Source organism: Rhagoletis pomonella, unplaced genomic scaffold, assembly GCF_013731165.1.
Source record: "Rhagoletis pomonella isolate Grant_MI unplaced genomic scaffold, Rhpom_1.0 Rhpom_scaffold_00009, whole genome shotgun sequence".
Classification (NCBI taxonomy): Eukaryota; Metazoa; Arthropoda; class Insecta; order Diptera; family Tephritidae; genus Rhagoletis; species Rhagoletis pomonella.
Genome location: NW_023458563.1, coordinates 27,520,829 through 27,537,570, shown reverse-complemented (window position 1 = coordinate 27,537,570; position 16,742 = coordinate 27,520,829). Strand labels below are relative to the sequence as shown.

General features: G+C 39.9%; 2 protein-coding genes across 5 annotated transcripts in view; one reads left to right on the top strand and one right to left on the bottom strand.

Annotated features, from left to right (window-relative positions):
* LOC118745682 (transmembrane protein 104 homolog) overlaps positions 1-15,568 on the top strand; it is a 51,499-nt gene extending 35,931 nt beyond the window's left edge. For all 4 annotated transcript variants that reach the window (XM_036479262.1, XM_036479263.1, XM_036479261.1 and 1 more), the window contains 2 exons: positions 13,842-14,068; positions 14,125-15,568. In XM_036479262.1, the coding sequence (XP_036335155.1) occupies positions 13,842-14,068; positions 14,125-14,909 (1,012 nt within the window). In that variant the 3' untranslated portion in view covers positions 14,910-15,568. The remainder of the gene's footprint in view (positions 1-13,841; positions 14,069-14,124) is intronic.
* On the bottom strand, positions 9,872-12,283 carry LOC118745681 (transitional endoplasmic reticulum ATPase TER94-like). The gene has a single exon (XM_036479259.1). It carries the CDS (start codon positions 12,235-12,237, stop codon positions 9,964-9,966), a length of 2,274 nt encoding a protein of 757 aa, XP_036335152.1. The 5' UTR covers positions 12,238-12,283; the 3' UTR covers positions 9,872-9,963.
* Positions 15,569-16,742: the final 1,174 nt, after the last annotated feature.

Here is a 16,742-nt window from a genome sequence, read left to right as displayed (position 1 = left end):
ATTGAGCTTGAGGCCGCTTTTAATGAAAAATTATTGTGGAAAAGCAACAATAATTTTTGAAAACATAAACATTATTCCTTTTCCACAATAGTTTTTCATTAAAAACGGCCTCAAGCTCAATAAGAATAACAAAAAAAAAATATCTTAAGGACGAGCACACTTAAAAGTTAAACATTCTAAAAATAGAATTATTAACAAAAACCAACAAAACCAACAACCACATGATCAAGTTTAAATAGCACTGGAATAGCTGCGCTTGATTGTAGTTGGCTTCACAAATGAATAAAGTAAAAAAAAGCACCAAGAATTTACAAGGCGAACTTAGCACGGTGCATAGGCAACTGGCTGAGTCTGCTGGGGTCGTTGGATCGAATCCCACTGAAAGAAGTCTGATGAGGAAATGTGGTGATTTCCGTTTTTCATTAAAAACGGCCTCAAGCTCAATAAAAATTGTTGAATAAAATGATATTAGTAAAACAAGCTTTAAAATTTGAAGGAAATGATGAAGTTATTACTTTTCCATTTAAAACATTTTATTACTTAGGGAATCTGCCAATTGTTAGAAAAGTACTCCGGGATATTGCGAATATTTGCATTCGCATTCGTCTTCACATGCTTGAAAGTCTCGCTTGCGTTCTGCTTTTTTCTCACGCAAGATAGTTTTGTTGACGGGGCACTTGACAGCATACTTTTTCATCTGCAAAATGTCACTAAAAGGGAAGGTTCGGGCTTTTCAGGTCAAATTTGTATATTCCACCAAAATAAACGATGTTTCTACTCTGAAAAATTCTGCGAAATGGGAAAATACCTGTCAAACAACAAAAATGATGAAAGCATGCGAGATCTCGCAGACCACTCGGTATGCGAGAAAAAGTATGCTTCGTACTTTTTGCGGTCTATACGTGCGAAATCTCGCGTGTGTCGTCACGCAACGACCGGTAACAGTGGCCACACACGACGAACATGTGCGCGCGCATGCTCGGCTTGCGGTGCATGTTCGTTGTTTGTGGGGCGGTTCACGAGAATGCTCGCCAAAAATAAAAAAAATTTTGATTTTCAGTGAGCATGCTCATCGTTTGTGGCGTGGTTTGCAAACATTGCATTGGAAACAAAAACAACAACCTCATTTTGTGTTGATGCTTGCAGTGTGCACATCGCGGATAAATGCATCCAAGCCTTGTGCGTTAATTGAATTTTTGATGAGTCTAAATTACTATATGTATATGTATGTACATACATACAAGTAAAATATAAATTAAGTAACACATACATAAAAAACCTAAGTCATAAGTATTTCAATATCCATCTTTACGCTACCACGGCAAAATCACATATGAGCCGCTCACCGTCTGGGGCAAACGACAGCGGGTATGTTAGCGAGCATGCTCGCACACATGTTCGTCGTGTGTGGCCACTGTAAGCATCACATGCGCGAGCTGTTTTGCTAAGTACACACATTCTGATACAAACATATTGCGCTTGTTTGAAAAACCCCAAAAATCAGATTTCCAAACCTTGTTCAAAATTAAAGAAAATTCTGCAAAATTTCATTCAAATAGTGCACTTTTTATTTACAATCTTCGGAAAAAAAGTTGAGTGTGCAATTTTTGGCCCATTCAATTTTAGTACAATGAAGTGCAAGTATGAGGAAGCTAGGACCTAGCATTGATTTTTGGTAAATTTTTTAGCAATTTTTTTTGTTGAAGGTGTCGCTCATTTTCTCCATATAAAATAATGTTCGATAATTTTTTTATATGAAAAAATGTGCGACACCTTCAACAAAAAAAATTGCTAAAAATCAATCGTAAGTTTTAGCTACTTCAAACTTGCACTTCGTTACACTAAAATTGAATGGGCTAAAAACTGCGTCCTCAACTTTTTTCTAAAGGGTGTAAATAAAAAGTGCAATATTTGGATGAAAATTTGCAGAATTTTCTTTAATTTTACAGAAGGTTTGGAACTCTGATTTTGGGGTTTCTGTTGTATAATTAACCATATTTTTATAAAAAATTAGCGAAAAATAAAATATTTGCCGGTATTGTAAATATTCGCTGTACCTAAACTTTATTGACTGACTGTATATACATAAATTCATAATAAAATAATAGTAGCTATTCCTACATTTTTATACATATATGTACTTATAAATAATGGCAATGAGACATTTTGACCAGTTTCGCCCGTTCCCACGACAGCCGGTTCTACGTACCAGAATGACTCGGGTTTTACCCGACCAAGGGCTGTTGTTTCGGCGATCTAACCCCGTTTAGGTCGGCGAAGTATCTCGAGAAGTTGTTCGTCCATAGGGCTACGTTTGCTACGCATTCTTCTGCTCAGGGCTGGCATCGAGTCAAACCCAGGGCCTGAAACCTACACCTGTTGTGTATGCCAGAGCCGACTACACCACAACTCCACCTCAGTCAATTGCAATGCTTGCGACGGGTGGAGTCACCTCAGAGTCTTGTCAGGACTATGGACCCATCGGCAGTGGGCCACATCATTTGTGGACCCCTGTTGCTCAAACAGAGCAGCCTTCACGGCTAACCCCAGTCCACCTGAGCATCTCAACACAAACACCACAGCACTACAACACAACAACACAATAGACCACACCACAACCACGACAGACTACACAAAAGACACAACCGCACCACCACCAACACGCCGCCGCCAACAACTCCTGGTTCCTCCTACAAACTGCACGATATGTTAGACCAGGATATTCCGTAACGTGACATCAGTCAAGTGCAATACCTGCCTTGGCTGGTGCCACTTTAGGGCATGTTCAGGTCTGCGCACCACGCGAGATTGGACGAGGAACTTCGAGCCCGTGTTGCACCGCTCGATCGCAAACCCCAACACCCACTACCACCACAGGGCGGCAACCTCCACAGTAGCGCACACAGCCAATGGCGGCAAGACACACATCCCTCACACCCCGCATAACTACATGTCTCCCGAACCACAGGAAGCTTCTTCAATTTAACTATAATGGACTTCATTGCAAGATCGAGGAGATAACCGTCTTCATGGGAAGGCGTGGTATATTGATAGCTGCGGTGCAAGAGACGAAGTTGCACAGCAATTCAAAATTGTTGAATTGTGCCGGGTACAACGTGCACCGTCGAGATCGCGAGCGGGATAATGGTGGTGGCTTAGCGTTCATCACGCACCACACCGTGCAGTATCGTCTTCTCGAAGCAGACATCGACCGCAGGGATACCACCCTAGAATGTCAGGGCATTGCTATCCGGTCAGGCGATGTTGAGCTCGAAATATTCAATGTGTCACTTGCTGCCCGGCAGGATATCACCCTGATATAGGTGCGCTCCTCAGAGGTGAAACCCGTATGGTAGTAGGTGACTTTAATGCGCAACACGATCTTTGGCACTCAAGCCTGTCAAACGACCGTAGGGGAACAGACTTGACTGAGCAGATCGACGATTCGACATTCTGCACAATGAAGGACGACGCACCCACCAGGATTATGGGCAGCTGCTGCAGCTCGCCAGACATAACAATAGTCAGCGCTGGTCTGATAAACAGCGTATCATGGCGACCTATGCTGACTTGGGCATCAGACCATCTGCCCATAGTCATCTCGATCGATAAACCAACCGCCTTTGCTTCCGCGGAACATCGGACCTATATCAACTTTTCTAAAGCTGATTGGAAATGCTTCGCGGAATTTACTGAGAGCACCTTCGCTGCGCTCCCCACATCAACCGACGTCCACCTTGGTGAACGTAAGTTCCGCAGGGTTGTCATTTCTGCTGCAGCTCGCTTCGTACCGGCAGGATTCATTACGGATCCCCGTCCAAACTTCCATGCTGGAGCGGCTAGCCTATGAGCGTGACAACTTTTGTCAGGCCGATCCCGGAAATCCCCGTATTAGGAATCGCAACGTGGAAATTCGGCAGCTTGTGAACGTACATAAGCGGAAAAAGTGGGAAGAGCATCTGAAGACTTGCAACTTCACCTCTGGTGTGAGTAAGCTTTGGTCAACCGTTAGGTCATTGTCCAATCCGACGAAGCACGACGACAGGGTCGAAATTTCTTTCGGAGACCATGCTTCGTCGGACCCGGAGCGATGCGCGAGCTATTTTAGCCGTCAGTTCATACTGCATCCTCCGGCGGACAAAGCCAAGCGTCGAGTGACCAGAAGGCTGCACAAACTGCCAACAACTTGTGCCCCCCTTGCTTTCACTAGCGGTGAAGTTCAGGTGGCCATCGGGAAGGCGAAAGCCTCCAAAGCCATGGGTCCCGTCGGTATATGCATGCCGATGCTGAACAATTTGGGTCCTGCGGGAGTAGCATATCTAAAGGAGGTCCTAAATTTTTCAATGCCCACTCTCATCATCCCAGACATCTGGAAGGTGGGGAGAGTGGTCCCACTGCTCAAACCGGGGAAACCAGCCAACAAAGGAGAATCGTATCGGCCGATAACACTCCTTTCCCCGGTAGCGAAGACACTAGAGGCCTTGCTGCTCACGTATTTCACGAACCACCTGACCCCAGCGAAGCATCAGCATGGTTTCCGTAAACTGCACACTACAACAGCACTTAATGCCATAAATACTCAGATAACACGTGGCCTTAACCGCAACCGTCCCTGTGAGAGAACTATTCTAGTAGCGTTGGACCTGTCAAAGGCATTTGACACCGTCAGCCACTCCACGCTACTAGAAGATATAGAGGCTTCCTCTCTCCCACAGAGGCTCAAACGGTGGTCGGCGAATTATCTGAGTGGTCGACACTCGCCGGTAATGTTTATAGACAAATCGAGCAAACTCAGAAAAATATAACACGGGGTTCCACGGGGTGGTGTCCTTTCCCCGCTACTGTTTAACTTTCATATTTCAAAGCTCCCTCAACCACCAGAGGGAGTCTCGATTGTCTCTTACGCCGACGATTGCTCGATCATGGCGACTGGGAATGGAATTGATGACTTGTGTTCTAGGGTAAACGGGTGTCTCTCCGAGCTTTCTCGCTTCTTCACTGCAGGAGCCTAACCCTCTCCCCTACAAAATCCTCTGCAACCTTGTTCACCACCTGGACGAAGGAGGTTAGGCTACCGCTGGGAATTCACGTCGATGATAGACCAATTCTGACGGTGAATAACCCGAAATACTCGGAGTAACCTTCGATAGTCTACTCTCCTTCTTTGCGCGCGCAACCGCTATTGTCAACAAAGTACAGAGCCGCAACAAGGTCCTCAAGTCGCTAGCCGGCAGTACTTGGGGCAAAGACAAAGAAACGTTGCTGGCAACATACAAGGCAATTGGCCGGCCGGTTTTAAATTACGCAACACCAGTTTGGTCGCCGGGGACTAGTAGGACGCAGTGGATGAAGCTGCAGACGACGCAAAACACCGCACTACGGACAGCCACTGGATGCCTTCTGATGTCGCCTAAACGCCACCTCCACGACGAGGCGAAATGTGTCCCGGTCAAGGAGGACAATACAATGCTCTGCACGCAGTTCCTTGTTGGGAGCCATTGACGTGGTCACCCAAATGGGCAACTGCTTGAAGAAGAGCCCTTGCCCAGGCACGTCAGGAGGCATCTCTACGAACTGACGGACGAAGTCCAGAGGTTCATTAAACAACCTGAACGGCATTCACAGGGAGTCAGTCCCGAGTTATGTAGACTCCAGACCTGTGAATGCCGTTCTAGGCGCACGACCACCGGACATTGACGAGACGGAGCTTCATCTGCCTCGGGAGACTAGAACCACAATAGCCCAACTTCGCTCTGGCTACTGCAGCAGGTTAAACTCATACCTGAGCAGATTAGATGTACCAAATTAGTGTCCGGCATGCGGAGAGACACCCCATGACTCGAAACATGTCTGCGTATGCCCGGTAAACCCGACAACCCTAACGCCTTTGTCCCTGTGGACCGACCCTATTGAGGCTTCACACTTCTTAGGGCTGGTGTTAGTGGAACTCGACGACAACGACTGAGATATTAACCGATGTGGGCGGGGTTGTTGTAGCCGCTACAACAACAACAACAACGAGTTTCGCCTATTCTTTTCATTGATTAATTTTTTAATGATTTTATATAAAGGTCTAACCCATAATATAACAAAGACCATATGCATATGTACGCAAATCGATATTTCAAATTTTGTACACAAATTATAAACCATTCAGCAGATTTTCGCAACAACAAAATTTTAATTCAGAATTTTTAGAGATTCCGTGTTTTCGATTTTATGCATTTTTCCCATATAAAGTGTGTTCGAAAAATTTTTAAATGGAAAATAAATGACACCGTCAGCAAAAAATGTGAAATTAAGGCTCAATTGAAGGTCTATCTTAAAGACAAAACGAGCTCATCTCTGTGAAAATCCTCTCGATTGGTGGAAAACTAAACTAAAATGCGGCAAATTGACAGATCTGGCCAGCAAATATTTGAGCGCACCATCCGCCAGCGTTCCAAGTGAGTAATTGTTCAGTGCACCCGCCTTATATACGAGCCTCTAAGAAATCACCTCATGGGAGAAAAGGCACTAAACTTACTTTTTTGAAGTGAAACTTCTTAGGCGGCGGTATCGCAAAAATAGAGAGTGAAATTTTTAAAACTGAAAACGTTACATGAGTGAGAAGGAAGATATAGATAGTATAGGGAAGGGGAAAAAAGAAATAAAGCGACGCATGACGGGTACGAGTACCTATATATGTATATACATATGTATGTTTGAATGCACGTATGTATGTATACATATAGTTATATGTATGTATGAACGAACTCATTGCGCATTTCAGCTCTGCCGCTACCAAGCAATATATGTATAAATGATGCAAGCGTGCTTCGCGTAACTACATCCATTCATACGTATGTACATATGTTTATATGGATATATTATGATGAAGTAAACGGGCTTCGTTGATGTACTGATGGGCATATGTATGTACTTATGGACAGCAATGTTTTTATGTACATATGTTTGATATATATTTGTATGTATGTACATATGTTTGTGTACATGTATATATGCACATATGTAGTACAAACGAAAACAAATCTAATAAGCTGCTCGTTGATATAAATGCGAACTGTACTGATTGTCAAAAATTATGTGTTTGTTGTACGTTTGTTCATGTTTGTCATGGTGGGTGTAATTTTCTAGAGTAGTTTTGTGCTCTTGCTATCTCCTTGTATTAACTCGTCCTTCGTTGGTATACTCTGATGAACATACATATGTGAGGATGATAGCAAGGCCAACTTATATAAGGTAGTGTTACAGGAGCAGTTGAAATGTTCGCCCGATGTTTCTTAAAGAAAGCCATAAACGCAGCGACCGTTGGTTCAGTTTGGTGTTGTTTTGCTCTAGATTGCACCGTTTGTGGGCCTGTTGAATGAATTTATGTCTTAGTTGTATGAAACATCAAAAAATTTGGATTTTCTAGCAATTTGTACAACTTATCGCTATATTTATGGCCATGTTGTACAAACTCATTTAATTTGCGTTTATTTTGTACACTAAATAACCGAAAATGGATTACTCAGCCGAAATAGGAACGTGCTTTCGTTGAAATTTATAAATGTAAGCCGAAACTACCTATGAAATTGTAAAAATGAGATTTTACAATGAGACTGCTCGCAAAATTGCATTGTTTGTGCGCAAAACGTCCAACTTGATTGCGGATTGATTTGAACCAACGTTTTAGGTTTGCATTATGTCAAAAGGATCTGTTTGTTGTAATTCATTCTGTCATTTACTACCACTATGCGTAGGCCAATTCATGAAATCATTTCATGCGTTTGTGTAGAAACTAACTAGATAATTTCGTGAATTGGACTACACATACATGTGATACTTATGCTTTTAATTTATAAGGTAATTTTATGTTTTTATACTCTTGCTACCACATGAATATATGAATTCGTGATAGGAATATATGAATTCGCCTTGGAAGATAGAAAGCGGGTAAGAATAAATGCCGAACAAAGGAATTTGTCTTCTTTCAACTTAAATAAATGCATTTTGCAAACAAAAGTGCGTACGTTACTTAGTGCCTTGGTAATGGCGAATTCGTAAGGATCTATTGATTGCATTATAAACATTTTCATTTATTTGTTAAACATACAATTACTTCCATTACAACCCGGTCCTATGGATGCTAGACGCGCGAATTCATATAAGGTGGTGTACCGGAAAATGAATAAATAAAATATATGTACATCAGAAAATTAATAAGATGAAATGAAATTATTGTTTGATTTCTAACCAAAGCTATGTATGTAACTCAATCGCCTAATGGTTTGCCGAACCGTAAACATATGTTTACACATCCAATTTCGTGAGTAGGTACCTGGTACTCACACCTTTTTTAAGAAGATTCAATTCTATCATGTGTATGGTGTTACACACGCATTTTTTTTTTAATATAATAGCCCCTTTTGAACTTTGACTACTACACCTTTTCAAGTTCAAAATGAAAAAATATGAGATTGTAATGGGAAAATGTAAGATTATATTGAGAAACTGTAATTTTTAATGGGAATGCGTAAATTGAAATTGAGAAATGTAAGTTTAAAATGAGAAAATTTAAATCAAAATGGGAAAGTGTAAAATTATATTGAGAATATATAACTTGATATTGAGACATGTAAATTCATATTGAGAATGTGTAAATTTAAAATAAGAAGTAAATTCAAAATGAGAAAATGTAAATTCAAAATAAGTGAAAGGAAATTCAAAATGATATTGTAAAATATCAAACAGAAGAAATTAGGTTTTTCTTTCAGTAACAACCACCGGTGTTTTCCTCATGGAGCGTAGAAGGGGTTCACTCACGACCGAAGCCTGGGGTGGGGCTGGGTAGGAAGACTCATTGAGCGTTGGCAAAACATGGGGAATAATGTGCGGGATTTGGTAATGGTCTGCCCAATGTCACTCTTCGATAGAAAGGAAAGTGGCAGACAATTCGGGAGGAGAAGCAGTTTTGTGTCTAGGTCCTTATTCCCCAATGTTAAATCCAATAGAGAACATTTGTGCTAAAGTTAAAATGGAAGTCAAAGCGAACCTGCGTGTGCCAAATGTTCATCCCTCCGGACTTTTCGAACAGAGATTACAGTATTTGAGGAGATTTCGCAAGGGCTGTACAGCACTCAACTAATTTTCATACAGACGCACATGTATTAAATAATATGCATGTTGGGGTGTAATGTTCCTTGGTCACATCTTTGTTTACTTACATTCATAAATGTTGTTTTTAATAAAATTTGATTTTCAGTACCCTACAAAATCTCATTTCAAATTTATATTATCTCATTTTGAATCTATTTTTTCTCATTATGAATTTACTTTTTCTTATTTTGAATTTTCACATTCTCAATATGAATTTACATTTCTCAATATCAAGTTATAAATTCCCAATTCAATTATACGCTTTCTGATTTGGATTTATATTTTCTCATTTTGAACTTACACTGCTCAACTTCAATTAACGCAATCTCAATTCAATTTACTTTTTCTCAATATAATCTTACATTTTCTCATTACGAACTTGAAAAGGTGTAGATTAAAACACTGTATAGGTTAAGCACTCGTTCAATATTCTAATTTACAAAATTTTTGAGTAATAAAAACGATGACTTATGTTCATTATAGCTTTTTTATTGTTATTCCTAACATTCGCATTCGCACATTCGCATTCCGAAAATTTGCATTCGCATTCGCGAATGTGAAAAATATGACACGCGAAACATCCCTGAATGAATGAATGAAAATTTCCGAACTGGCAGGGCTAGTGGTAAACTTGACAGCAAGAGTCACATCTACCAGACGGTTTTGAAGTGTTTTTCGTTCATACGTTATTGCTAAGACGGCTAATATACGCATGGCTTTCAGTTCTAGAATTCAAATTATAAATTGTTTATCTTGTTTAAGCATATTTCAATTTGACAAAATTGGGTTTGTTTTATATTCATTGATTTTAAAACTAAAAATCTAACTGTAAAGATCGTCGTCGCCATTGTCACCTGGCGGATTCGCTGGTTCATTTGGTCCGGAACCTTGTGAAGTGCTGCTAGCGCCCGGGAATCTAAAGTTCTGTCCGAAGCCACGCGATTGTTGCAAAGTCTGTGCAAACATTTCGTATTTCCGAATATCGTTGTCCGATACTGAGCGCCTAGCGAACTTCATCGCTTCCTCAAAGTGTGCACGTGTGATCTCTGGTACTGGATCATCTTCATCCATTTCCATGGTTTGCTTTTCAGCACGCTCTTTTTCTCGTTTTAATTCGGCTTCAATCGCTTGCCGAATTGCCAATTTACAGGCACGCTGACAAATTTCAGTCAAATCAGCACCGGAAAAGCCTTGTGTCACCTTAGCAATGTAGGTTAGATTGACATCCTTAGCCAATGGTGATTTGCGTAAGTTAGCCTTAAGGATAGCTTCACGCGACTTATCGTCGCGTAGTGGAATATAAATAAGTTGATCTAAACGGCCAGGACGCAAGATAGCCGGATCGATAATGTCGGGACGATTGGTGGCACCAATGATGAAAACGTTCTTCTTAGCACCCATTCCGTCCATTTCGGTAAGAATTTGGTTAATTACACGGTCGGCAGCACCTCCAGCGTCGCCCACATTGCCGCCACGTGCCTTAGCAATAGAGTCCAGCTCGTCGAAGAACAACACACAAGGTGCTGCTGTACGTGCCTTATCAAAAATGTCTCGAACATTGGCTTCGGACTCACCAAACCACATAGTAAGCAGCTCTGGTCCTTTAACCGAAATGAAATTGGCCTGACACTCGTTAGCAATGGCCTTTGCAAGTAGAGTTTTACCACAACCAGGTGGTCCGTAGAATAGTACACCGCGACTTGGTTGCATGCCAAACGTCAAGAACTTATCTGGATGTTCGATTGGGTATTGCACCAGTTCTTGCAATTCCTTCTTGACACTCTCCAGACCACCGATATCCGTCCAGGTAGTGTTGGGTACTTCCACCACAGTTTCACGCAATGCCGACGGGCTCGATTTGGTCATAGCATAACGGAAGTTCTCCATTGTTACTGCCAAGGAGGCCAATACTTCGGCATCAATTTTATCGTCTTCCAAATCGATAAGGTCCATCTTTTCTCGAATTTGTTGCAAAGCAGCTTCCGAACAAAGCGAAGCTAAATCAGCACCCACATGATCGTGAGTTTCCGCAGCAATTTGTTCTAAATCAACGTCTTCATGCAATTTCATATTTTTGGTGTGAATTCGCAAAACTTCCAAACGTCCGGTGGCATCGGGAATGCCAAAATCTATTTCTCGATCGAAACGTCCAAAACGACGCAAGGCAGGATCAATAGACTTTGGCCTGTTGGTGGCGGCCATAACAATCAGATGTGAGCTCTTCTTCATGTCATCCATAAGGGTTTGCAATTGAGACACAATACGACGTTCTACTCCACCATGTGTTTTGTCACGCTTAGGTGCGATTGCGCCAATTTCATCAATGAAAATAATAGCGTGCGAGTTCTTTTCAGTTTCTTCGAAAGCCTTACGCAAGTTTGACTCGGACTCACCGGCCAGTTTAGACATAATTTCAGGACCGTTAATGAGGAAGAAAAATGCATCAGTCTCATTGGCGACAACGCGTGCTATTAAAGTTTTTCCTGTACCTGGTGGGCCGTACATAAGAATACCTCGTGGTGGTTTCACACCTATAGCCTTGAAAAGCGAAGGATGGCGAAGTTGCAGCTCAACCATTTCCTTAATTTGGGCTAACTGCTTGCGGCAACCGCCAATATCGTCATAACCGACAGCATTTAGCGATTCCTCTTCCTCCTCACGTTTGATCGGATCGCCATCACAAAAGATCACCGTTTCAGGTGCCACAATACAATACGGCTCAGGGTCGGTTAGCACGACTTTAAATCCTATGGGACGCATAGCTGCGCGAATAATTAAGTTATCGCCCATGTGAATAGGCCGGTAGGCCTCCAAAAAATAGGGCTTCAAGTAGATCTCAAATAGGTTGCCCGTTACGCCCTCTGCGGTATCATCGATAGGCGAAATTCGAACACGCTTTCCGTATTTGACATCCGGACATGATTGAATGGATACCACATCGGACAAATGCACGCACAGGTTGTTGCGTACAACACGATTCATGCGAATTTTCTCATTAGGACAATTTTCATCCGATAAAACAATACAAACGGTCTCTTTGCGCCGCTTACCCTTAAGAATTACCGTATCGCCACGAAACAATTGCAATTCGTCCATTTTTTCTTAAGACAAAGACACCACCGAGTTATCATCATTCACAGCTTCCTTCCTTCCTCGACGATTAAACGGTTTGGGCGGTCCTTGCGTTTCAGGATTGCGGTAGCTAAATCGTCACCATTGGAATCGGCCATAATTATTGCAACACTTTTTACTTATATATCTAAATGTATGAGAAACTTTAAATATTCTTTATGGTAAAATCACTGAAACACGCAGCAAAAGTTTTCACTTTGCAACGAAGGCGGTAGACAGCGAACGAAGAATAAAGAACAGTGAATACGAATATTTTTTATATAATTGCTGCGTTTTAATTGCTGAACTACTTTTGCACCAGAGCAACTTTCGAAAATTTCCAGCAGCAAAAAGTTACGAATTGGTACAGCAGAAATGTAAAAATTTCTCAGCAAAAAGTCTTTTCACCATAGAACTTTTCTATTGAGTAGCACCATGCTGTAAAAAAAATCCAGATTTTTTTAAAAACCCGCTAGAAAAAAGCTAATTTCCACAAAACAAAAGCTGACAACTAAATAGGTTTATATTAATATAATTTTAAGCATTTCATTTGAAACACTGCTTGAATTAAAATTAATGATTGAATAATACAGCAGGGGTCAAAGTTCTTCAGAAATTAACAAGTAATTTTTAAGCAAAAAATCAACCCGACTTCAATAATCATATAAAAATTTAAGAGTACCGTTAATTGCTTCGTGATCGAATAATCAGATCTAAACCAAATTAGTATGGGACCACCTCTGAGTTACCACCTTTCCTTGAGAAAAAAAAGAATTATAGAAATCGGTTAACGTGGTCTAAAGTTATGCGGTAACATACATAAAAAAAAATTCCGACAAATTGATAACCTCCTGAAGTCGGCTAAAAATAAGAATACAGGTTAAAAAAGCTATATATACAGTATACTATTCCGTAGCTTTGTTTTCACAAAGTTTAGCTGACTAAATAAAGTTCCAGGTCTGCATTACATCAAGGTAGTGAAAGTAAATTAAGTGTAAATTCCGCCAGATCAGAAAACAATTTGTTGCCACCTGCACCCTATAAGTTTAAACTTCTGCCCAAAATTTCATTGTTACTTATATTATTCCATTTTACAAAATTATTTCGTATCATACTGAATTTTTATTTTTCTATGATATCATCACTGTAATTGAAATGTTTTAGAATATCCTCTATCTCCTCATACGATGCACGTAAAACATTGCCCACTTTTTAACTTTTTTAATCGTATCGAAATTATCTGGTAATTTTGCGATAATTACAAATAAGAAAAAATATAAGTTTGTTAAAGGATTGTGTATTTTATCAACTTAATAAAATGAATCGCTAGTCAGGATTTTAAGTCAAATCATAAATAATACGAGGTTTTGTTCAATGCAAGTAATTCCCATGTAAATTGCAAAGTTCTGCGGCAAAATTTCAGATACGGCCATTTGCATTAATTATTATATATTATAGAAAAATATCGGATATACAAGGCTTTTCTCTATTCTACAAAAACACCCAGGATAATGAATGTATCAGAATAAATGTTTCTTAATTTCTTGTATTATTGTTTTTTTGTATTATTATTATTTATCTCTCAACAGCTTAACAACAAATAGCTCAGTTCTTCCAAACATAACTCGCTACAATTTCGCCGATACCCAGGAGGACGATGGTATAACTCCATGCTGGCCAGAACACACAATTTCCCGCCTACAAATGTATCGAATGTTTGTAATTGGATTTACCGTCGTGCTTGGCCCTTTTGCATATTTTAGTGTGCAAAACACCAAATACTTGCAGATATGTACTGCGGCTTTTCGTTGGACTGGTAAATCTGTAAACAACTTTTTAATTTTTAAGTATTTTAGTTGTGTTTCTTTCTAGCCTTTGCCACGATGATAACAGTCGCCCTAAGCATCTTGCTCAGTAAAGGCGCCGCAGGCCATCCGCCAACGGCTAACATATATGGAGTACCACCGCTTTTTGGTGCTTGCATCTACTCCTTCATGTGTCATCATTCTTTGCCCAGCTTGCTTACACCTATAAGCGATAAGCAAAAAATTCGAAGCATAATCTCATATGATTATATACTGATATGCACGTTTTATATTGTATTATCTTTGACAGGCGCATTTGCGTTCGCAGAATTACAGGACCTCTATACACTTAATTTTATACCCGATACCATTAGCGGACATATGTATGGAGCAAACGTGTTACTTGCCATTGAGTATTTTTTGACGCTATACCCAGTATTTACGCTCTCTACAACCTATCCAATTATAGCGATAACACTGAGAAATAATCTGCAGACTTTCTTTTTGGATATGGAGCGTTTCGATTCATATAATTATTTTCTACGAAAAATTTTATTTCCCCTATTGGCTGTTGTGCCCCCGTTCATAATCACATACTTCACTGAGAGCATCACAAGCTTAGTGGCATTTACTGGTAGTTACTCGGGCGCTGGAATACAATGCATCATACCAATTTGTTTAGTTTATTTTGCGAGACAAACGTGTACGGAATTACTTGGTAATGGTATAGTTAACTCATTTCGAAGTCCTTTCCAGAGTAAATACTGGTTACTTTTTATATTATTTTGGTCACTAATTTGCATATGCTTAGTGACAATTGACTTTTGGGTTGACATAAAACCGGCATTTTGAGCAAGGAAAAAATATCTGGAATGTTTTAGTCGCGTACGAAAACAAAAACTCAGTAGACTGTACATAACAATATTGTCAAGCGTTGGTTCGGTGATATTTGAAATCTAAATGATAAGAGTAAGAACTGTTGTCCACTAAGATCACGTTAAACAGGTAATAGCACCAGAGCAAAACTATAAACTTAATTTTGTACCCTAAAATTTCAAAATGGTAAACAAAATCTAACTTCAGGGTAAAATGTAAACAAAAAGGTGGGGGACATAAGGCCGCGATGATATTTGTGGGTAAAACGTAGGGAAGCCGAATAGGAGGATAAAAGAGAATGGGGGATTAGTCAATTATCTTAATATTCCATCTTTCGATAGGAATATATGATTTGTAATAAAAATTAATAAAGGAAATGTGAAAAAACGGTGATTTATTTAGTGAAAGTATAGTGAATTTTTGTGCATTTAAAGTTTATGAGGCGTTGTTTTCGAAAATCGAGAACTATAAAAATCGGCAAAACCAAGCTATCGGTTTGCGGAATGCGCCACCTTCTGTTCGCTACATCGTGGGTCCATGGCCATACACCCAACTGTCTACAAGGGGCCATACTGTCAATAGAAATGGTCACAATTAAAAAATAAAAATAAAAAATACCACTATTTCAATGCTTAGTTGCGTTTTAATGTAAACAAACACGTCAATGATCATTTACATATCGCCGACTGGGTAAAAGATTGTCGTAAGCGCCATTTTGACGATTTTTAGTTCTAGATGCAGTTATATATTTTGAAATAAGGTCTTTCGATTGGTGTTATCAGTTTTTAGTTATCTCCTATAGTTTCCGAGATATTCAGCCCTATTCTGCATTTCGACTCGAATCGAAATTTTCTCCGTTTGGCAACTTTGGTATTTTGCGTTCCGTTTCCTTTCGATCAATCTTCGAAATTTACGATTATACCTATTCTACATTTCGATCGTAGTTCCGTTTTTCTAAGTTGCAAATTTGTTTAAGGGGAACGTTTCAATTGTTATTTTCGTGGGTTTAAATAATACAATTTTATAAAAAATTTAAGTAAAATATACTGTGCATGATTGTAAAAGTCATAATAAATGAATTTTCCCGATTTCTGTGTTTTCGCGAGCGGTAATACGGGCAATACGAAAAATTGGCTCAAATACTGGCAACCAAAAGGGATGTCGACGTTTTCAAAGTGGAAGTCCAGACGTTTTTGTTTACATTATCTATAAATGAGACTGTGAAATGCACTGAATGCAATTTATTCTTTTTATATAAAACTAGCAGACCCGGCGAACTTCGTCCCGCCCAAAATTAATTTTTTGTATTGAAACATTTTGGTACAACATTTTCACCAACAGTTCACGTCCATGATTTTCAGTGACGCGTTTATCTTCTAATATTACGGTTTGGTGGTTGTCGGAAGGCATATTTCCATTACCATCTTAAATAACCTAGCAAAATTTTATATGCATACAAAGATACGTAATAGCTTCAGTACCATTTGAAAGGCGCCACACCCCCCTTATAAAATAGCCACAATTTTTCCTAAGAGTATGGGAGTGATTTCTCATATCTCCATACCATGTTCAAGTACTCTACCATGAACACTTCCAGAGATATGCAGTGTGAAATATTCGGTGTGCATTGGAGGTGCTACGCCCCTTTTTCTTCAAATTTTTCTTCTTTCAAATTTTTCTTCATGACTATGCGTTTGATTTTATATGTCTTGGACATACCAAGTTCCAGTACTCTACCATGAACACTTGCAGAGATATAAAGTGTGAAAAATTTGGTTTGTATGGGAGGTGCCACGTCCCCTTCACTTA